A 23,795-nucleotide genomic window follows, 5' to 3' on the forward strand; every position below is an offset into this window, starting at 1 on the left:
CCCTCCTCCCTAACCCTTTAAAACAACCGGCTTAAAATGTACTAGGGGCCTCTTAATGCAATTCCACCAGAGGCCCCTATTTAAGCCCAGCCACCTCTCGGGGTCCCAACAATAGGGCCCGTCCTTAAGGGAAGTAAGGGACATGGCTACAGGTCGTATCCAGGAGGGAGGAGCCCTCCTGAGACTGTATAAAACCATGCTAGAATATTGAATACGAACCATAACATAGTAAAAAACTGCATAGGGCAATAAACCAAATGAACAATTAGATGACTATGATGATGTTATAGAGCCAGGATATATATATACAGGTACTCATCAAGATACAACTGTAATGGAGCCTGTCAGGACCATCATTAGGTGAAGAGTCCCAACAAACAACCCCCCCAATACCTGCTCTCCCCAATAAATCATTAAACAAATGCACGGGTCATTAAGTGGAGCATGGGATGCCTCAGGAGGAGGCCCTCGTAGGCCTACCACAGGCCCAGGCCCCCCTGCCCTAGGTCCTCCCAAGGCATTTCCCACCCACTCTGAGATGCCCTGTGATATGCTTGCCGCTCCTTGGGTTCCCATTGGGTCCTCCCAGGCCTTAGGACTGATTCCCACAACACCAGGCCAAGCACCCTCCACTTAACGTTTGAAGAGCTCTGAGGCTTTACAGAGCACTGGAAAGTATTACTTCTTTTTGTGGCCATTTTGTCCTACCCACAAAATGGCAGTCATGTTTAGGTTGCTGCTGTATAGCCCAGGGACAAACTGCTTTGTTTTCCTGCCTTAACAGGGTCTGCGCAATGCTGCAGAAGCTTTCTGCAGCACTGAGCAGACCTCATTAATTCAGCAAAACAAAGCAGTTTATCTGGCAGCCAGCATTTTGTCCCAGTCCACAAGTTCGGGTCACCTCTGCATAGCCCAGGGACACATGGCCTTCCCTCCTTCCTCAACATGAGGTCTGGAGAGCTTCAAAAGGTAAATGCAATGGGTGATAGGGATGTGGGGAGCATGTCCAAACTCTGCAGGGTCCCAGCTGGGTGGGATGGGGTGAGCAAGGCTGGGGGGGCACTGCAGCAGCCCTGTGGTTGGTCATAAGGGTGAATGACCACAGGGGTGCTGCAGCCATTGTATTTTTGAAACAGGGTCATATGTAATTTTGGAGTGTCAGTTGTGACTTTGAGCGTTAAGTAACCTATCATATCTCAAGGACTACCTGTATTCCATTTCTCTATCAAGCAGGTGAATCTAGAAGAAAGTGTAATAATATTCAAAAAATTAAGAGTGACAACAAGCAGAGAGTCCCCATGACTATAACTAAGACAGAACAAATGAACTGCTGGAAATGTTTTAGGCACTTGGTCAGCTGACTAAAATCCTAGTGAAATAAAAAAAAATCATCTTACTATACGATAACAAAGATTTAAAATGCTTCCTATAAAACTGTGCTTTTTATTTAGTATCCCTATACAGCAGCAGTGTTTCCTTTCCCCAGTTTAGGAATAACGTTTTGCCATAAATCAATATGATACAGAGCAACATTCGTTTTGACTAAGCAAGCAGTGCTCCTGGAACAATGGAACACAGTTTTGAATCGCCGGCAGAGAGGTTTTCTTAGGGTCCTCAAAATTTAAGGCTGTAAAGAATCTACTGTGGAACAAATCTCACTAAACTCAGCAAAATACATTTAGGGTTGTTTTGTATGCATTTTGCAATTGGCTTAAATGGATATGGCTAGTATTCAGTTTTTTTGAAAGGAAAAAAACAGTTGCTTTCCAAAAAAATGAAGCATAGTTCCCTCCAAATATATTACTCACATTGTACTTCTCATTTGCAAATAATATTGAGGCTCTATGAAATTTGCAGAGGGGGTTCTTGGGATCAATGTTAATGGCTTTGTTCAGTGATTCCAAAGCCTTCTCAGATTTCTTCAGGGCATGCTGAACCTGAAAAAAAGGAAGGGCATTTTAACAGAATTGCAAGGGACCTTGGAGGTCTTCTAGTCCAACCCCCTGCTCAAGCAGGAGACCCTATACCATTTCAGACAAGTGACTGTCCAATCTCTTCTTAAAAACCTCCAGTGATGGAGCACCCACAAGTTCTGAAGGCAAGCTGGTTAATTGTTTTGTCAGGAAGTTTCTCCTTAGTTCTAGGTTGCTTCTCTCCTTGATTAGTTTCCATCCATTGCTTCTTGTTCTGGCTTCAGGTGCTTTGGAGAATAGGCTAAACTTCTCCTTTGTGGCAGCCCCTTAGATATTGGAATGCTGCTATCCTGTCACCCCTGGTCCTTCTTTTCATTAAACTACACATACCCAATTCCTGCAATCATTCTTCATATTTTTAGCCTCCAGTTCCTTAATCATCTTGGTTGTTCTTTGCACTCTTTCTTGAATCTCAACATCTTTTTTATATTTTGGCAACCAAAACTGGATGCAGTATTCCAAGTGTGGTCTTACCAAGGCCTTGTAAAGTGGTATTAATACTTCACATGATCTTGATTGTATCCCTCTGTTAATACAGCCTAGGACTGAATTGGCTTTCTTGGCAGCTGCAGCACACTGCTGGCTCATATTTAAGTGATTGTCCACTCGGACTCCGAGATCCCTCTCACAGTTACTACTATTGAGCTACTACTACTACTATTCTATACCTGTGCACTTGGTTTTTCTTGCCTAACTGTAGAACCTTACTTTTCTCACCACTGAATTGTATTTTGTTGGATAGGGCCCAGTGTTCAAGTATGTCAAGATTCTTCTGTATCTTGAGCTTATCTTCTGGAGTGTTGGCTATTCCTGCCAGCTTGGTTTCATCTGCAAATTTGATGAGTTCCCCTTCTATTCCCTCATCTAAATCATTTATGAAGATATAGAAGAGTACTGGGCCTAAAACATAACCTTGGGGTACCCCACTGCTTCCTTCCTTCCATGTAGTTGTACTTCCATTAGGACTACACATTGAGTACATTTTGTTAGCCAGTTACAAATCCATCTGGTGGTGATGCTGTCTATCCCACATTTTTCTATCTTATCAAGGAGTAAGTTGTGGTCTACTTTATCAAATGCCTTACTGAAGTCCAAGTAAATTATGTCCCCAGTATTTCACTGGTCCACTAATTTAATCACATTGTCTACATACTGTATACTATACATATACAAAAACATATATATTTTCAACATAAATATACAAAACTAAGGTGGTCACTGTTCATATTATACCTCAAACCTGAATGAGAAGTGATTTACTTACAACTCCAATGTGGCACAACAAGACAGAACTCTGAGGATTAATATAAAGTGCTTTTTGGAAATGCATTTCTGCAAGGCTGAATTTCTCTTGTTTGTAGTAAATCATCCCCAATCCATACCTAGCAATGAAAAAAAAAACACCCCGCCCCCAACAATGTGTAATATTACTACCAATGGTCAAAGAGGAACCCCCAACCTTTCTGAGCAAATGGATATACTTTGGCATTTGAGAGAGGTTAATGACTTCTTTCACAAAATGGATGCTATGGTGGATATGGCTAATTATAAAACATCAATTTCCTGGACGGTAAATTGATGAGGCAAAAATTTAAATTAAAAAAAAAGAGTGCAATCTGAACTCCATGTGAGATGGTCTCACGAGGTCGATGTTTCGTTAAGGTGCTTCCAAGTAAAAGTCATCACGCAGGGATGCAATCATTCAAAGCTTTATTTAACGATAAAGTAAATAGAAAGAGTTCCATGGCATGGAGACATCCATGCCTGGGTTGAGCTCATGGATAGGCGAGCAAGCAAGCAGAAGAGAGAACAAAGAGATCAGAGAGAGAGCAGCCCCTGAGCAGAGGTTTTTATGGGGGGGTCTCAGCCCCTCCCTTACCATAAAACTCTCGCCAATGGGGCTGCAGGGGCCGGGGACCCCTGACCCACCAGTGGAAGCAAAGAAGCCTCTTTGATCCCATCTGATGACCTTTTTGGGGAACTGCCATGGTGTTCTGTACCAGCCTGCTACCGGCCCTGCAGAAAAGGCAGGGACAACCCCTTTTACAAGAAGGCAAGAGGCTGGAATTACGCCTGCCAAATTTATAGCTACAAAAACAAACAAGACACGAACCAAGAAACAGGAGCTTTAAGAAACAGGAACTATCCAAGCGGTTGCCTTCAGCAAACCAGCCCTCCCCTTATATAGAGTTCAGGGCGTGGCTTCTCTCTGCCTCCTTCCGAGGAGCCCCATTGCCTTCCTCTGTTTACTCCTGATTGACTGCCTCCTGCGTCGGGTGTCCTTGAACAGGGCCAGCTGTGGGTCATCTTCATCCACGCTGTCAGGCTCACACAGCTGGGTCTCCGTGGTGACCAAGTGGGAGGGGCCTGGCTGAGGGCTCTCATCAGCAATATCTTCAACCCCCTCAGCAAGGTCTTCAACACCCCCCTCCTCCTCTGAGTTGTCCGACCCAACTGCCGAACCCACAGGCTGACCCTGAATCACAACACATGGCTGGCACAAAACATCTAACACTCCATACAGGTAGTCTTCAACTTACAACCACAATTGGGATTGGAATTTCAGTTGCTAAGCAATGCGGTTGTTAACGAAGTCATCCTGTGACGGGCCCTGATTTTATGACCATTTTTACTGTAATCATTAAGCGAATCATGTGATTATTAAGCAAATCTGGCTTTCCCAATTGCTGCTGCTTGTTGGAAGCTGGCTGGGAAAGACACAAATCGTGATCACATGACTGCAAGATGTGGCAACTATCGTAAATGTGAACCGGTTGCCAAGTGCCTGAATTGCAATCATGTGACCACAGAGGTGGTCCAATGTTCGTGACTTTCAGGATGGATTGTAAGTCACTTTTCCAAAGCCATCCTAATTTTGAACTATTGTTAAACAAACAATTGTAAGTTGAGGACTACCTGTATGCCAAACCATATATTTGCCACTATAAAGCATAACAAATTACTTGTTTTACAGAAACCAAAGTGGTGATACACAAAAGATATATAAAAACATTACTAATACACACATACAACCAAAACAGCAAGTGAAAGATACAAGTATCACAGAGACATAATTCCTTAACATTTTCTAGCCTTCAGGACATTTTGTTCTCATTTCAATTTCCTTTTTCCTTTTTACAGAATAATACTGTAACAAGCAATATTATAGTTCAGCACACGCAGCACCTAAATTTCCTGGTTTCTTTAATTAGAAAAAATAAAATCGGGAGGGACTGCTTTGCCTTATAATCAGAAAGGGAATTTTTATGTTGACAGCAGCCAGAATCTTATATGCACGAAGATGGAAACACACATTAATCCCACAATGGAAGAGTGGATGGTAAATGTGGAGTTAGCTGAGATGGCGTAACTGACTGTTTTAATTAAAGAAAACAATTAAAGAAAACACCTGCTGCCGGCATCAAACGCCCTTCGCCCAGTGCGCTCCCACAGGGAGGGTCTGCTCAGGGTTCCGCCGGTGAGAGATTGCCGGCGGGTGACACCCAGGGATAGGGCCTTCTCGGTGGGAGCGCCTGCCCTCTGGAACCAGCTGCCGGTGGAGCTGAGGACTGCCCCCGACCTCCGATCATTCCGCCGGGGCCTGAAGACCTGGCTCTTTGAGCTCTCGGGCCCAGACTGAGGAGGAATTTTTAATTTGGGGTTCTTTTTAACTGACTACAGGGTTAATTTAATATTTTTTAATTTGGTTCTTAATTTTTGTATTTTGGATTTTTAATTCCCTGTAAACCGCCCTGAGTCCTCAGGGAATAGGGCGGTATATAAATATAACTAAATAAATAAATGTAAGAGTTCTAAAGAATTTATCTTGTTTTGTTTCTATTTGGAAACTGCCTCTGGACGTTTTGCTCAAAACTGAAAAAAATGAAACTGATTTTAGGTTCTGATGATTTGAATGATTTTGTTGTTATAAAAATGGCTTGAAATGTTGTGAAATGTAAAGTGAAAGGTTGAAGTTGTATTTTTTTGTGTTTTACTGCACCAAAAAAACCCTCTTCTTATTTTTCTAACTTTTGTTTTTTCTCTATTTTTCTGTATTTTTATTTTAGAATGAAATTAATGTATGTGTACAGCATGTGTATATGTATGTGTATGGGTAGATATATACTTTCTTTTGAGAGCAGGCAACAGAATTTCATTGTTAATGTGGGCCAGTGTACTCATAGTAAAAAATGAGGATAAAGGGTATCTCATCCTATCCTATCCTATCCTATCCTATCCTATCCTATCCTATCCTATCCTATCCTATCCTATCCTATCCTATCACCTTATCTCATCTTATCTTATCTTTGTCAACGTCAAGGAGATCATGGCGGACGAAGCCACCGGCGGGGCTGTGAAAGCCATGCGGCCCGCCAGAGGTGCACAGCACAAGGAGGCTGTTCACCACGAGGACGCTGAACATGCCGAAGACACCGACAGCAGCCAAGAAGTGGACAAGCTTCAACGGCATGACGACCAGCAAAGTCGCAACGACAATCAACATGGGACAACTTACAAGGCAGGTCCCTTCCTTTGATGCCTGGGTTGTGGTGGCCGCCACTAATGCATGGACTGCAGGTTCTGGACAGCCACGTGTCAGGCCTGCAGGAACACCGGCCACATTGCTTCAGTCTGCAGAGGTCGCCAGAGGGACCACCAATTGAACCGCCAATCGGACATTCTGATTAGGAAAGGTACCGGGGCCCTGGGACAATTTAGTGTAGGTTTTTGCTCCAGCCGCCGGAGCATTTGCCACACGGGAGCTCGCCGCCCCATTAAGCCAAAATTTCGACTTCAGGTTGAGCTGCAAGGGGCCCCTTGCAAGTTGGAACTGGACACTGGGTCAGCTGTGTCCATCATTTAACTTGATACATTCCGGTTCGTCTGCAACCGCAGCAAGAGGTGGGCCAAGCTTAGGGCATCCAACATTATCCTGACCGATTTTCAAAATGCTAGAGTCGCCGTCAAGGGCGAGGCCACACTGGCTGTCAAATTCAAGGGGTTTTCAGGGCCTCTGGACATTATTGTAGTAGAAGGTCAATGAACGAGTCTGATAGGACTTGATTGGTTTGATGCATTAGGCATCCAGGTCACCGGAATCAACTGGACACAAATCGCGAACTTAATGTCAGTATGCGAGGAGTTCGCAGATGTTTTTGACACAAGCCTTGGAACATACAAGGGTCCTCCGATCGCCTTTAAGCTTGATCCTGCTGTAATGCCTATCAGGATTAAGCCCCGCAGAGTGCCATTTGCTGTTAAGCACTAGATAGATGCTGAGTTGGACAAGCTAGATGAACAGGGGTACTACAGCCCATGGATGGGGGTGAATGGGAAACCCCAATTGTCACAACACTAAAAGCCAATGGAGAGGTCAAGATTTGCGCTGATTACAAGTGCACGATTAATCGTGCACTTAAACAGCACGCGTACCCGGTGCCAGTCGTGAGCCACATCCTGGCATCACTGCAAGGTGGTACAGTGTTCGCAAAGTTAGATTTGGCACAGGCCTATCAACAGCTACCTGTGGACGAAGCCACAGCCGTGGCACAGACTATTGTAACACACAGGGGGGCTTTTAAAATAAAACGCCTCCAATTCAGGGTTAGTGTAGCCCCTGGCATTTTTCAAAGCGTCATGGAGCGTACACTCAAGGACATTCCAGGGGTCTGCCCCTACTTCAACGATGTGCTCATCGCTGGTGAGTCCACTGAGGTGCTTGCAAGGAGGCTCAAAGCCATCCTTCAATGGTTCCACGAAGCAGGCCTTAAACTTAAGAAAAACAAGTGTAGTATAGGGGTTCCCTCAACTGACTTCTTGGGTTTCCGTATCAATGCCGATGGCATCCACCCTGCCGAGTCCAAGCTGAAGGCCATTCAGCTGGCACCTAGCCCCAAGACAAAGGGAGAGCTTCAGGTATTCCTGGGCCTCCTAAATTTTTACCATGCATTCCTTCCTAACAAGGCCGCAGTGGCAGAGCTGTTACACCGGCTCTTGGATAAAAACACCCCATGGAAATGGACAAAGGTCCATGAAAACAGTTTTAAGGCAGTAAAGTCACTACTGTCCTCCAGTTCAGTGCTCACTCACTTTGAAGAGTCATTGCCAGTGTGCCTTGCATGTGACGCATCCCCTTATGGGGTTGGGGCTGTTTTAAGTCATTTGGAGAGTGATGGGACTCAAGTCCCAATTGCTTATTACTCTAGGACATTGTCCTCTGCTGAGCGCAATTATGTGCAAATTGACAAAGAGTCCTTGGCCATTGTAGCCGGGGTGAACAAATTCCATGATTACTTGTATGGTAGGGAATTCACAGTCTTCACAGACCATAAGCCACTATCGGGGTTATTCACTACTGACTGACAGACACCCCACAACTTGTCCCCTAGAATGTTAAGATGGTCCATCTTCTTATCAGCCTACAGCTTCAGGCTGGTTCACAAACCCGGCAAAGACATGGGCCATGCAGATGGCCTCAGCCGGTTGCCTTTGCCACAGATCGAGCCTGATCCAGCTCCAGCAGCTCGCATTTTGTCCATTCAGGATTTGCCTGAATTTCCCCTCCATGCAGGGGATGTGGCTGCAGAAACTGCTGCAGACAAGGTTTTAAGTAGGGTGCTATCCTGGATTCACACAGGGTGGTTGGAAAACAGTCCTGGACCCAAGTTCCAGAACTACTTCACACGTAGACACAAGGGTTGTATTCTATGGGGGAGCAGGGTCATTGTCCCCACTTCATTAAGAGACAGGGTACTTCAATCACTACATGAGGGACATCCGGGCATTGTCCAGATGAAGGCATTGGCACAAAGCTACCTATGGTGGCCAGGGTTAGATAAGGCTATCAAGGCTCAAGTACACGGGTGTTACACGTGTCAACAGTCCAGGCCTGAAATGCCACACACTCCTGTCCACAGAAGGGAGGAAACACACACTCCTTGGTTGAGGATTCACATCAACTTCACTGGGCCCTTTCAGGGACAGCTATTTTTTATACTGGTCGACAGCCACTCTAAATGGCTGGAAGTTATTCCAATCGCAAGTATGACTACTGCTAGGACCATCCAGGTGCTCAGGAAACGTTTTGTAACACACGGGCTGCCGGATGTCGTAGTGTCCGATAACGGGCCCCAGTTCACAGCAGCAGAGTTCCAGGCCTTCTTGAGGACTAACCTCATTAGGCATGCGACATCAGCTCCATTTCACCCTTCAAGTAATGGGCAGGCCAAACGGATGGTGCGCACTACAAAGGAGTCACTGAAGCGCATAGTGACTGGGGATTGGCACCACAGGCTGGCTGATTTTTTGCTTTGCCAGCATACTACACCTTGCACAGCAACAGGCAAGAGCCCAGCAGAGCTTTGCTGCGGAAGGAGTCTCATCACTGAACTGGACAGGCTGCACCCAGACCAGGTAACAGCAGACGCCTCTTGCCTAAAGCCTCTGAGGGGGTTGCAAGTGGGTGATGGGGTGTGGGCCCAGAACTATGGGCATGGGAACTTGTGGGTGCCAGGCAAAATCACTAAAATCTCGGGCCCTCTCTCATACGAAGTGACTCTAGATGGCGGGCGAGTTGTTCACTGCCATATTGATCAGCTGCGGAAGCGGTTCCCAAAACGGCCACAAAGTGAGGACCTCATCACAGGTCCACTCATAGAGCCAAGCAGGACAATTCACATGCTCTGAGGACCCTAGCAGTCAGGGCAACGGGGATGTGGTCGTAGATGGGTAAAGGCCGGGAGTGCAACATGGGTCCCCTGACGGGGAAAGTCAACCTGACCAATACAGCCGCTGTGCTAACTCTGCTCCAACAATGGACTTTGGCTTGGGCCGACCTGGAATAGCCAGCCAGAGGGACTCGAGTCAGCCTGACTCTCATGGACTCAAGAGTCCTGGTCTACCCAGCCTGGTGGGCAAGCTGGTAGACCGGGAGTTGCCTGGGACCCCCAGGTGGGTTCGCAAACCTCCAGCTTATTTACAGGATTTTGTCCTTAAATAATTGTGCTGTAATGTTGTGTGATTACTGTAATTTCTGCCTGCTCAGGAAAGCCTCTGTATTAGTGAATACACGTGAACAATACTGTACTTTTGTATACTGCTATCTTGTACTATTACAAATTCTGTAATTGCTGTATTTTATTTTTTCTACTTTTTTATTATAATGTGTGTACATTCTATGGGGGAGGGGTGTAATGTATTGGGCCTTGTTTTGCTGAGTGCACCACATGGTTTTGAATGCTGGAAGGTTGCTTATGCAAGGAGCTGGCTAACGGCTCCCAGCTCCTCAGACAACCCGTCTCCAGAGCTGCCATTGGCTGCCTCTAGGGCGGCAATAGGTTGCTTTAAACCTATTGGCCGCCACCTAGAGGCCAGGGTATAAATAGCTGCATTTGCAGCCCTGTTTCTCAGTTCAGTTCCTGCAAGCAAATAAAGAATGTTCCTGCCTGAACTCACTCGCCTCGTCTCTTCAGTCAAGCAACGAACCCAGTACACAACACAAATACTAAGATTAGATAAAGAGAACCCAGTTAAACAAATGAGTCAAAGACATTATACTTGTTCATTTTTTTTGAGGAAAATTATTCAAAACTGTATGTGGCAAAAGTACAGGTAGTCCTCAACTTAGGATCACAATTGAGCCCAAAATTTCTGTTGTTAAGTGAAACATTTGTTAAATGAATCTTGCCCCATTTTATGACCTTTCTTACCGTAGTTGATAAGTGAATCACTGCAGTTGTTAAGATAGTAACACAGTTGTTAAGTGAATCTGGCTTCTCAATTGACTTTGCTTATCAGAAGGTTGCAAAAGGTGATCATATGACCCTGGGACTCTGCAACAGTCATAAATATGAATCAGTTGCCAAGCATCTCAAGTTTGATCATGTGACCATGGGGATGCCGCAACAGTCATAAGTGTGAAAAGTGGTCATGAGTCACTTTTTTCAGTGCCATTGTAACTTTGGTCACTAAACTGCTGTAAGTCAAGGACTACCTATATATTATGACTCTGACTGTTGTTTAATGATTTATCCCCTTGCTTGGCCTGTGTAAGCGGATTCTATCACTGTTAACAGCCCTTGCCAGATAGCAGAACTCATGAAAGTACCTTTTATCATCCAGAAGTACCTTTATTTGCATGCAGAGATTACAGCAAAACAAGATGTGGTAGATGATGAATGGACGATACTCCAAGGTCAAAAGACAGTAATGATCCTGCCTGTCCGCATGTTATGGTGGGAGAGTGAAGCACGGAGGAAGGAGCAGGAAGTACGTCCCAGAATGGGAGGGGTGAAAGTACGGAGTTAAGAAGGAGGAGGAAGTACGTCACAAAAAGGGAGGGATTGGCTGACCACATTAGCATAATGTTGTAATTCCCCCAAACAACCACATGGTGGCAGCACGATATGCATTACATAGTTCTGATGTGACAGCACACTATATGTGAACCTCTAGAATTATCAGTTCATTTGAAGGGGAAATTAGAGTCAGGTGTCACCCTCAATGTAATGATAATCAAGTGCGAGTGTAGGAGGTCCTGCCTTATTTGAAGAACAGAATTGTGTGGATTCACTATCAAAGTCTGATCTTCACCACATAGGTATGTGGAAGTGTGTCATGGCTCAAAGAAATGAGATTTCTGAGGACCTCCCAAAAACAGTTGTTGATGCTCACCAAGGTGGAAAAGGTTACAAAACTATTTCCAAAGAGTTTGGACTCCAATAGTCCACTGTCAGGCAGATCATATACAAATGGAGGCAATTCAACACCAATGAAGAGCATACCTAGAGCAAGGTAGGAGGTCTCAGAGAACCTCAGGGTAATGTCTAAGGAACTTAAGTCCTTTCTAGCATAAATGAATGTCAGTGTTTGTGAGACCACCATCAGGAGAACACTGAACAACAATGGTGTGCAGGGCAGGCTTGCAAGAAGAAAGCCACTACAGTACTCTTCAAAAAGAATATTGCTGCCCATCTACAGTTTTCAAAAGACCATGTAGATAAGCTTGAAGGCTACTGGAAGAATGTTCTGTGGATGGATGAGACCAAAGTAATACTCTTTGGCTTGAATGAAAAGTATTAAGCTTGGCAAAAGGCAAACCATGCATTCCAGTATAAGAACTTTATTCTATTTGTGAAACATAGAGGTGACAGTATCATGGTTTAGGCCTGCTTTGTTGCTTCTGGACCAGGGTGACTTGCCATCACTGATGGAACTCAGAATTCTGAATTGTACTAGCAAATTCTACAGGAAAATGTCAGGTTATCTGTCCGTGAACTGAAGCTCAAGTAGGTCTTCCAGAAAGACAATGATCCAAAACACACAAGACGTATGACCAAATAATGGTTAGAGAAGAAAAAAGTTAATGTTTTGCAATGACCAAGTCAAACTACCAACTTTAATCCTATAGAAATGTTTCATGCAAGGATGCTCACCAACATTCTTGAGTTGAAGCTGTTTTTTTTACAGAGGAATAGGCTAAAATTCTTCCAAGTCGATTCCTGGACTGATCAGTTATTGGAAATGTTTAGTTGCAGTTATTGTTGCCCAAGGGAGGCACACCAGTTACTGAAAGCAAAGGTTCACATACTTTTGCCATACACAAATTTGTAGCTTTAGATTATTTGCCTGCAAGCAAGAACTGGTGGGACTGTAAAATAAAAAAGTAATAAAAATGAAGAAGCTAAATTGCTCTGGGACTTTAAAATACAAACAGACAGGCACCTGCCACATAACACCCCAGATTTAACAACTGAAGGAATCAAGATGCCCTATGGAAATAGCATCAAGAGTCTGGATGAAGATGATCACTACAAATACCTGGGCATCCTCCAAGCTGACAACATCAGGCACACCAAAGTCAAGAAAAGGTTAGAAGTGAATATATTAAGAGAGTGAAGAAGATCTTAAAGTCCAAACTCAGTGGAAGAAATACCATCAAGGCAATTAACACCTGGGCAATTTCAGTCATTAGATGCAAAGCTTTAATAGTGGACTGGACCCAAATAGTACTAAAAGTCCTGGATAGGAAGACCAGAAAAATAATGATGATGAATCGTGCCCTTCATCCTCTGAGCGATGTTGACAGTAAATACATACCAAGTAGGAAAATAGATAGGCATGTAATGTTGCAAGTATATCAGATGGTTGAAGAAGAAAAAAGGGCATCTGAAGGACAGTGAAGAAGATGCAATGAAGCTAGTATACCAGGAAGGTTTACTGAATACTGGAGAAACCAAAATGGCCTACAAGGACCAAATGAACAGAAAAGACATGGGAAAGAATTACATGGCCAGTACATGGCCAGTAAATAAAAAAAAATAGCAGGGAAAGCAGATAATAACAAGACCTGTCAATGGTTAAGAGCAGGAAAGTTGAAGAAAGAGACCGAGGGGTTAACTCTGGCTACACAAGACCAAGCCTTAAGAACAAATGCATACAGGCTTCGGGTTTTGACATCGTCGCAAAGCAGATGCAGGAAGACGGGGCTCCATCCTTCACGTTTGATTTCGCCCCACTGGGGGACCCTGGAAAGGGTCGAAGGTCACCCTGTAGAGGCGGAAAAGCAAGGAGGGGACCCTCGTTTATTGTTGGGGTGTATGGGGGGGCAGCCCTCCTGTTTGATCCGAGGAAGCCCTCCAAACCAGTGGGGGAAAGACTGGCTACATGCGTAGCCAGTCAGAAGCTGCTGTCAATGGAAGACAACAAGCACTATCAAGCAATCTTACAGCAACGTGGATGAAACTGGGTGAGACCTAAGCCTCTTTTTATGACTTTAAGACTTCTTCCTGAAAATCTGCCCAAAGCACTCCCCCCCAAAGGAGTGTATATATAAAACTTGGAAATTTGGGGACTAAAAGTGTTTTTAAGACCTTTTTTTTAAAAAAGAAAGACTTGAAAAGTTTACAATATAAATTTTGGATTTAAAAATTGAAAAATGGTGTTGATGACATCTAGTGGTGAATTATGGCACTACAACTTATTATGCCCAAAAGAAACCTGACTCGAAGCCCAGAGCTAGATAAGACTTTGGCTGGCCTTGAAGCTTTTACTTTTGAGAACTGCAGCTGAGAAAAATGAACAGACTTGGAGGCTGCTTATCTGTGTGGCAGAGATGATAATATTCTAAAATTGGCCTGTCTGAACTATGAACACAGATACTGACATTCAGAACTGTATTGTGGAACTATTTTCCTGTAGAAGAAACATACACTATTGCCTGATATGATGGAACACTTTGGATTATAAATCTTGATTGTTAAACAACCTTTAATGGTTCTTTTTTTCCCTGGACAGAAAGGATATTTTTCTCATTGGACAGAAAAATTTGAATTTTACTTATATCTGCTTAGGGGAGGTTTAAGAACGGCTAGTTGGTTGGATAAATTTATAAAGGCTACTTACAAAAAATAAAATGGATGTTCCATACTTAGCTCTAAATAGTAAAAAAACATCCTTAACATCTGTCTCCAGAAGCCTCAGTTTGCCATATTACCAAGAAAATACTGATAAACCACAGAAAGAAATTCTCTCCATGTTGAAATTAATACAAGAAACAATTGATTTAGCTCGTGATGAGATTAAAAATAACACAAAGGAGATAAAAGAACAATTTTCTAATTTAAATCTACAAACTCAGAAAATAACTACAGAGAAGGAACCAGCAACCCAGAAAATAGAAGGAAAACTAGAGAATGCTGATACAAACAATGTGGATCTAAAGGAAGAAACTAACAGCCAGACTCAGATAAATGAAGACTTAGAAGACCCAATGATAATATTGGAAATGGAAAAGACATTTTACAAACCAAGATTTCAGAACATACTGGAGGATAAGGAAGGAGAGCTCATGGAATGGAAGATAAAGCCGTTAACAGAACTGTGGGGAATTGGAGAAGGAGGGAGGCTGTTTAATGAATATCAATGGGCTAGTTCTTCCAAAAATACTTTAACTAAATTGTTTCTCTTGTTTCAAATAATATACACAAAAATAGAGGAAGAATTATTTGATGATCCAAATGCATTGACTTGGAAAGTTAGTTGGCAAAGGAAGAAAGCTAGAGTAAGACTGAAGGAAACAGAAGCTTTGACCTATTAGAGGGTATGTTATATTACCAATTAGATGTTTGAATATGGTTAAGAATAGATTGCTAGAAACAGAAGTATTATTATAACTAGATAGAATTTGTAAACAGAATATCTTATCTTGGTATGAAAAGAGAAATAAGAATATTCTAAGAACTGGTGGTGAAAGGAAAGTCCGATGCTGTAAAGATTTTTTCTCCATAGGAACCTGGAATGTAAGATCCATGAATCAAGGAAAGCTGGACATGGTCAAACAAGAGATGACAAGACTGAACATCGACATCTTAGGTATCAGCGAACTAAAATGGACAGGAATGGGTGAATTTAATTCAGATGACCATCAGGGATACTATTGCGGGCAAGAATCCCTCAAAAGAAATGGAGTAGCCTTCATAGTCAATAAAAGAGTAGGAAAAGCAATACTGGGATACAATCCTCAAAATGACAGAATGATCTCAGTTCGAATCCAAGGCAAACCATTCAATATCACAGTAGTCCAAGTCTATGCCCCAACCACCAGTGCTGAAGAGGATGAAATTGACCGGTTCTATGAAGCTCTACAGCACCTTATAGAACTAACACCAAAAAATGATGTCCTTATCATCATGGGGGATTGGAATGCTAAAGTAGGAAGCCAAAAGATAACCGGAATAACAGGCAAGTTTGGCCTTGGAGTACAAAATGAAGCAGGGCAAAGGCTGATAGAATTTTGTCAAGAGAATACGATGGTCATAGCAAACACTCTTTTCCAACAACCCAAGAGACAGCTCTACACATGGACATCACCAGACGGTCAACACAGAAATCAGATCGACTATGTGCTCTGCAGCCAAAGATGGAGAAGCTCTATACAGTCAGTAAAAACAAGACCAGGAGCTGACTGTGGCTCAGACCATGAGCTTCTCCTTGCAAAGTTTAGGCTTAAACTGAAGAAAGTAGGGAAAAGCACTAGTCCACTCAGGTATGAATTAAATCATATCCCTGTTGAATATACAGTAGAGGTGTCAAATAGATTTAAGGAATTAGATCTGATAGACAGAGTGCCTGAAGAACTATGGACAGAGGTTCGCAACATTGTACAACAGGTAGCAACCAAAACCATCCCAAAGAAAAAGAAATGCAAGAAAGCAAAATGGCTGTCTGAGGAAGCTTTGCAAATAGCTGAGGAAAGGAGGGAAGTGAAAAGCAAGGGAGAAAAAGAAAGATACACCCAATTGAATGCAGAATTCCAGAGAATAGCTAGAAAAGATAAGAATGCCTTCTTAAATGAACAGTGCAAAGAAATAGAAGAAAACAATAGAATAGGGAGGACCAGAGATCTTTTCAAGAAAATTGGAGAGATGAAGGGAACGTTTAATGCAAAAATGGGCATGATAAAGGACCAAAATGGCAGGGACCTAACAGAGGCAGAAGAGATTAAGAAGAGATGGCAAAATTACACAGAAGAACTATACAAGAATGAGCTTAACGTCCCTGATAATCACAATGAGGTGGTCACTGACCTCGAGCCAGACATCCTAGAATGTGAAGTGAAGTGGGCCTTAGAAAAGCTGAGCAACAACAAAGCTAGTGGAGGTGACAGTATTCCAGCTGAGCTATTCAAAATCTTAAAAGACGATGCAGTAAAAGTGCTACACTCAATTTGCCAGCAAATTTGGAAAACTCAACAGTGGCCACAGGATTGGAAAAGATCAGTTTACATTCCAATTCCAGTTCAAACTACCGCACAATTGCACTCATTTCTCATGCTAGTAAAGTTATGCTTAAAATCCGACAAGCTAGAGTCCAGCAGTATGTGGATCAAGAACTACCAGAAGTACAGGCAGGATTTCGAAGAGGCAGAAAAACTAGAGATCAAATTGCCAACATACGCTGGATCATGGAGAAAGCTAGAGAGTTCCAGAAAATCATCTACTTCTGCTTCATTGACTATGCTAAAGCCTTTGATTGTGTGGATCATAACAAACTGTGGCAATTTCTTAAAGAGATGGGCGTACCAGACCATCTTATTTGTCTCTTGAGAAACCTATATGTGGGCCAGGAAGCAACAGTGAGAACTGGACAAGGAACCACTGATTGGTTCAAAATTGGGAAAGGAGTCAGGCAAGGCTGTATACTGTCGCCCTGCCTATTTAACTTATATGCAGAGCACATCATGAGAAAGGCAGGGCTCGATGAATCAAAAGTTGGAATTAAGATTGCCGGAAGAAATATCAACAACCTAAGATATGCAGATGATACCACTCTAATGGCAGAAAGTGAAGAAGAACTAAAGAGCCTCTTGTTGCGGGTGAAGAAGGAGCGTGCAAAACTTGGGTTGAAACTTAACATTAAGAAAACCAAGATCATGGCATCTGGCCCTCTCAATTCCTGACATATAGATGGGGAAGAAATGGAGGTAGTGACAGATTTTATTTTCCTGGGCTCCAAGATCACTACAGATGGGGACTGTAGCCAAGAAATTAAAAGACGTTTGCTCCTGGGGAGGAAAGCCATGGCAAATCTAGACAGCACACTAAAAAGCAGAGACATCACCCTGTCAACAAAAGTGTGTATAGTCAAGGCTATTATTATTATTATTATTATTATTTATTGAACTTATATACTGCCCTTCTCCCATGGGACTCAGGGCGGTTCACAAGGTAATTAAAATAACACTACAAATACAAAAAGTTAATAACAATTAAAATAATTAAATTATCCTTGAGTAAAATATAAAACGCCTATAGCTCCAATTAAAACCCAATTATAATAGGTTAAAATTAAAATTCTCAGTCCTGGACAGAAAGCTCAAAGAGCCAGGTCTTCAGGTCCCGGCGGAACGAACGAAGATCAGGGGCAGTCCTGAGCTCTACGGGTAACTGGTTCCAAAGGGCAGGTGCACCCACAGAGAAGGCCCTCCCCCTGGGTGTTACCGGCCGGCAGTCTTTTGCCGGCGGCACCCTGAGAAGGCTCTCCCTGTGGGAGCGCACAGGACGAAGGGAACTTGATGCTGGCAGCAGGTGTTCCCTCAGATATCCCGGACCCACACCATTTAGGGCTTTATAGGTCATCACCAGCACCTTGAATCTCATGGTCTTCCCAGTTGCAATGTATGGCAGTGAAAGCTGGACCATAAAAAAGGCTGAGTGCCAAAGAATTGAGGCCTTTGAACTATGGTGCTGGAGAACTATGGCTCCTGCGAGTCCCTTGGACTGCAAGGCGATGAAACTGGTCAGTCCTAGAGGAGATCAACCCTAACTGCTCTTTAGAAGGCCAGATCCTGAAGTTGAAACTCAAATACTTTGGCCACCTAATGAGAAGGAAGGACTCACTGGAGAAGAGCCTAATGCTGGGAAAGATTGAGGGCAATAGAAGAAGGGGACGATAGAGTATGAGGTGGCTGGATGGAGTCACTGAAGCAGTAGGCGTGAGCTTAAATGGACTCCAGAAGATGGTAGAGGACAGGAAAGCCTGGAGGAACGTTGTCCATAGGGTCGCGATGGGTCGGACATGACTTCGCAGCTAACAACAACAACAAGAACTTTGAATAAGGGAAGCTTTTGGTTACCCAAAAATAACTTGTTCTGAAATTATAAATGATTGGGATATTTTGAACGTGGATGGGAAATTAAAATTGAAAAAAGCGAAAACAGGATATAGACTGAATAAATGGATATTGAGTGCAAATGCAATTAAGATATGCTTTGTTAGAAAAGATATTCTAAACTGATATTATTGACACTATTAGAAAAATGTAACAAATGTTGATAGGTAATAAGAACAACAATTAGAATTGTATTTGCTTAGTGTGGAAAAATGTCTATTACCAGAAGAAGAGAGGATGTACTGGAGGATGTAATATTGGATTTAGTTTGAAGAAGTGTACATGTACCATGGAATCACTAATGGACTCAGTCATCACATTGTCTATTAGACACTTGATTGTAAAAATAGAAAATTAATAAAATATTTATATATATATAAAAGAACACATTCATACAAAGCCAGAATTGAGAAGACAGCAATAGACAGCAAGTGCTGCCTCTTCAAAGAAGGTGAAGAAACAGTGGACCACCTGGTTAGCTGCTGCAAGAAAATTACACAGACTGACTACAAACAACAGCACAACAAAGTAGCAACAATGGTGCATTGGAAGATCTGCAAGAATTACCCTTTGACTGCAAGCAAGAACTGGTGGGACCATAAAATAGAGAAAGTCATAGAAAATGAAGAAGCTAAAGTGCTCTGGGACTTTAGAATTCAAACAGACAGGCACCTGCCACATAACATCTCAGAGTTAACAATTGTTGATAAGAAAGACAAAAAAGTCTGGATAGTGGACATAGCAGTACCTGGAGACAGCAGTGTAGAAGAGAAAGAACTGGTGCAAATAACAAAATACTGTGGCAAAAGAAAGCAAAGGTAGTACCAATAGTAATAGGTGCCTTGGGTGCGATCCCAAAACAACTGGAGCACCACTTGAACACCATTGGCATTGAGAAATTCACCATTAGTCAATTGCAAAAGGTAGCTTTACTTGGAACAGCTTGCATACATCCTGCAATGATACCTCTAACACCCTCAAACATCAACACCTGCCTATCCCAGTTCCTTGGTAAGGATTCAATAGGTGGATAAAAACACCAAATCCAGTCTGAACATCTGGCTGACTGTGCAACCAACCATAATAATAACCCCTCCAACAGAACAGTATCTTGCCATGGTGGAGTGATGCTAAGGGCTACACTGAACAGGTCCAACCACATCAGACATGTCTTAGCTAAAGAGTTAGACTAAATCTGTTCCAAAAAATCCATTCAATATTGTGAGAATACGCAATTCATGCAGGATTGACTATTGCCTGGATTAACAAGAGTTGCATTGGATGCTATGGCTCCTGTGCATTCATCGTGAAATGTGTTACAGGGATCAGCAACCAGGGCATGGATCTTACACACTATTGGAAGGCAATAAAAAACCAAAGAACTTGGTCAAAGGAAGAAGACTACTCAATTGTGGAATTGTTAGATGTTTTTGTGCCAGCCATGGCAGTTCCCCAAAAGGTCATCAGATGGGAGCAAAGAGGCATCTTTGCTCCCACTGGTGGGTCAGGGGTCTCCGGCCCCTGCAGCCCCATTGGAGAGAGTTAATGGCCCTCCAGCCCCCTCACTCTAATTGGTAAGGGAGGGGCTGGGGACCCCCATAAAAACCTCTGCTCAGGGGCTGCCCCTTCTCTTGTTGCTTTCTTCTTCAAGCTCCCTCTGGGAATTATCCACGAGCTCAATCCAGGCATGGATGCCTCCATGCCAGGGAACTCTTTCCCTTTACTCTATCTTTAAATAAAGCTTCATCTGATTGCATCCCTGCGTGCTGCCTTTTTCTTGGAAGCACCTCAACGAACCATCGGTCTCGTGAGGCCATCTCACAGGAATGTTGTGTAATTTTGTGTGTAATTTTGAAACACAAGTTCTTTACCAATGCTGAATTGGAAGCTATAAAAACAACTCAATATTCAGGTTTATTCAGAACTTTCAATAATGATACCAATTTGCAAATTGAGCAACAAATAGTAGAGATTGTTGATGCTAATGAAGAACAATAAGGAGAAATAACTGTAGTTGCTAAAGAACTGCAAGCACTATTGGTTAATGAAGAACTAGCTGGGAAAAGACTGAATGAAAGAAGTCAAAAGAATATGTTTGCCAAAATTGAATCAAATTAACAAGAAGACATTAGCTAAAATATTGAAGAATATTAATGAAGCTGTCAACATTATTCCAACTGAAACACTGATCCAAAAAACCTAGCTGATGTATGCTGTAGCCTATGTAGCTACTGAAGAATTTGGCTGTCATGGCCCCCTCAGAGGCTGGTTCGGAGGAGGAGGAAGAGTTGGAGCTGGGACTGTCTGACAGGGAAGGCATACCAGGGGCTGAGGATGATGCTGTCCCAGGCCCCTCAGGCATTGGGGGAGGTGGTCGACCAGACAGAGAGCTGCCTGCCTGCACAGACACAGGGGAGGATCGGCTACTAACCAGCAGTGGTGCTGATAGGCAGCCAATCTCCTCTGATGAGGAACAGCTGCCTGCTCCACTGATCCAAGGCCAAGGAGAGTGGATGTAGGCAAGCCCACAGAAGGGCTACAAGGCTACTCGGGAGGAGGTCACCCCACCCCTCCTCACCCCACCCCACCCCACCCTCCTACCTGGAGGGTAGTAACTTAAGGAGAAGCTGTGGGGAGTTAGTCTTTGCCAGGAACAATTGTATGCTTTGGCATACACTCCCCTGGCTTTTACTCTTGCCTCTTGTGCCTTTGCCTTTGCCTGGAAGATTGCTCTGTGCATTTTGTTTTGGAACTTGCCCTTCTCTTGTGGCCTATGTTTGGCCTTTGCTTCACTGTGGTTTTGGAACTGCTTCTTTTCTGGGTCCTGTTTCTTGTCCTGAGGACTGCCCTTGTATTGTGCCTGGACCTTGCCTGGTGGATTGGACTTGGAACCCTGGACCTTGCCCTGTGAATGTGCTCCTACTCTGGGGGCTTTCTTGGTATTATTGGGGCTGTTGTTTGGGAGTCAGGGTGGCTGCCTTCAGGGTAGCATGAGGGTGGAGTCTTACTAGTTGTTGGAGGGCTGTTGGCTGGAATATTTGTTAAGAGAAATAACTCTTTAGAGGCCTGCCTTGCCTTGACCACCTGGGTCATAACATGGGCCATTAAGAAGGGAAAACCTAAATGGAACATTTTCTTGGAACTGAAGATAAAATTCACATGGATTTGAGCAATTTAAAGAATTTGAGGCAAGGAAATTGGAAGAATAAGAAAATCAAACCTAGACTGTGTGTGAAGTACAATACTGTATATCAAAAAAAGTTTTGAAAATTTTCATATCTAAATTCCAAAGCTAAATGGTGGAAATATCAAAGCAATTTATACCTGGGCAGTCCCTGTTATTTGATATACAGCAGGAATAATTGACTGGACCCAGATGAAACTTGATAACCTGGATGTCATGGTTCTGATGGAAAACAAGAAAACTTGTTTTGACAAAGCACCATGCTTTGTGCCCAAAAAGCAATACTGATCAGCTGTATTGCCTAAGAGTCGAAGGGGGGCAGAGGACTCCCACAGGTGAAAGAAACTGTGGAGGAAGAAAAACATGGCTTGAATGACTATATCAAGAAAAGTCAACAACCCTTGTTGACTGAAATCAATCAAGCACAGCTCTTGAACAAAGTTGAAAGCTGACTATTGAAACTATTGAAAACTGATTTGTAAATAGGAAGAACAAACACATGTGTGGTCAATACTTGAAGGATATAGAAGGGAAAGCTGAGCTGGTTAAGAACAGGAGTGTTAAATAACTGAAGGTTTTATTTTAGTGGCTCAAGAACTTTGCCAACTAATTTCATGAAAGCAACAATTCAGCATGTAGCACACAACAGCAAATGTCACTTTTTAGAAAAAGGATGAAACAACTGACCATTTGATCAGTGGCTGCAGTAAAATTTCACAGACTATAAGCAGCATCATAACTAAGTTGCCAAAAATATTCATTGGAATTTTTGGCAGAGGCTTGGATTTAAATGTAGCAAAAACTACTGAGAACATCAAATTGAGAAACTTTTGGAAAATGAGTGGGTTAAGATCTTATGGGACTTTAAAATTCAAACACACAGGCACCTTGTTCACAACATGACTCTGATATAACAGTCACTGAAAAGAAAACAGTCTGGTTCATTGATGTTGCTATACTGGGTGATGCTAGGATTGAGGAAAAGCAATTAAAAAAAATTACAAAATACTGGAACATGCAGATTGAATTTGAATGTTTTTGGAAAAAGAAATCTGTTATACTAATTGTGATTGGAGCCTTTGGAATGATACCTATATAGGACTCCTTGATATTTGGAAATTTAGAACTTATTGGACCTGAGCACCCTAATTTTACCAAACCTCTCCCAACTTTGTTTGAAACTGCATATATCCTTAGGAACTATCTTAATTCTTAGGTCTTTGTTTAGGATTTGAATTATAATTAAGTTTCCAGCTGTCTTAGACTGTGACTCTAACTGTACATTACCCACACATAATAATAGACAAGTATGGCCCTGCACATCTATGAGAACTGGACTGAAATTATACACAAAAAAACTAGAGAGAAAAAGGATTCTAAATAAATCCCTTTTGTACTCCAGAACTAAGTTACTGTATACTAAGGATGGAAATGAGATTTTCAAATACGGTACTTTGACGGATAAATCTATTCCCAGCCTTCACCATTTTTACTAATCAAAAATATTTCTTACCAAGCATTGTAGTGCCTTGGATTCATTCTGACTACATTCCTAAAACAGGATAATGCTCTTTCAAGTTCCTCTGTCAGCACAAATTCATGCCCCAGGAGAGTATAAGCATAAACATGATTTGGATCAACTTGAATAGCTCTCTGGAAGAACTTGATAGCAATATCATGTTCCCTTTGTAAACTGAAGCAATTTCCTGTAGCACACCATGCCTGGAAGAAAGAAAAAGTAGAAGACATACCACAAAACTATGGTCCCCTCTCTACTTTTAGGTAGTATAGTAAGAGGGAGAAGAAAATATAAAAAATGTGGATGTTACTGTTTAAGTGCCCACTCACATAAGAAAAAGCTTTCAGAGTAAAATACAGGTAGTCCTCGACTTATGACCACAATTGAGCCCAAATTTTTTGTTGCTAAGTGAGATATTTGTTAAGTGAGTTTTGCCCCATTATACAACCC

The 23,795-nt window shown here is 42.7% G+C and overlaps 1 protein-coding gene across 1 annotated transcript in view; it reads right to left on the reverse strand.

Annotated features, from left to right (window-relative positions):
* LOC310648263 (cell division cycle protein 27 homolog) overlaps positions 1-23,795 on the reverse strand; it is a gene marked incomplete at both ends in the record, with an annotated part of 44,562 nt that overhangs the window by 16,438 nt on the left and 4,329 nt on the right. Inside the window, 3 exons of the mRNA XM_083376014.1 lie at positions 1,809-1,937; positions 3,238-3,355; positions 23,340-23,548. Coding sequence (XP_083232140.1) covers positions 1,809-1,937; positions 3,238-3,355; positions 23,340-23,548 — 456 coding nt within the window. The remainder of the gene's footprint in view (positions 1-1,808; positions 1,938-3,237; positions 3,356-23,339; positions 23,549-23,795) is intronic.

The sequence above is a fragment of the Vipera ursinii genome, assembly GCF_947247035.1.
Source record: "Vipera ursinii genome assembly, chromosome: W".
In the NCBI taxonomy this organism is placed as follows: domain Eukaryota; kingdom Metazoa; phylum Chordata; class Lepidosauria; order Squamata; family Viperidae; genus Vipera; species Vipera ursinii.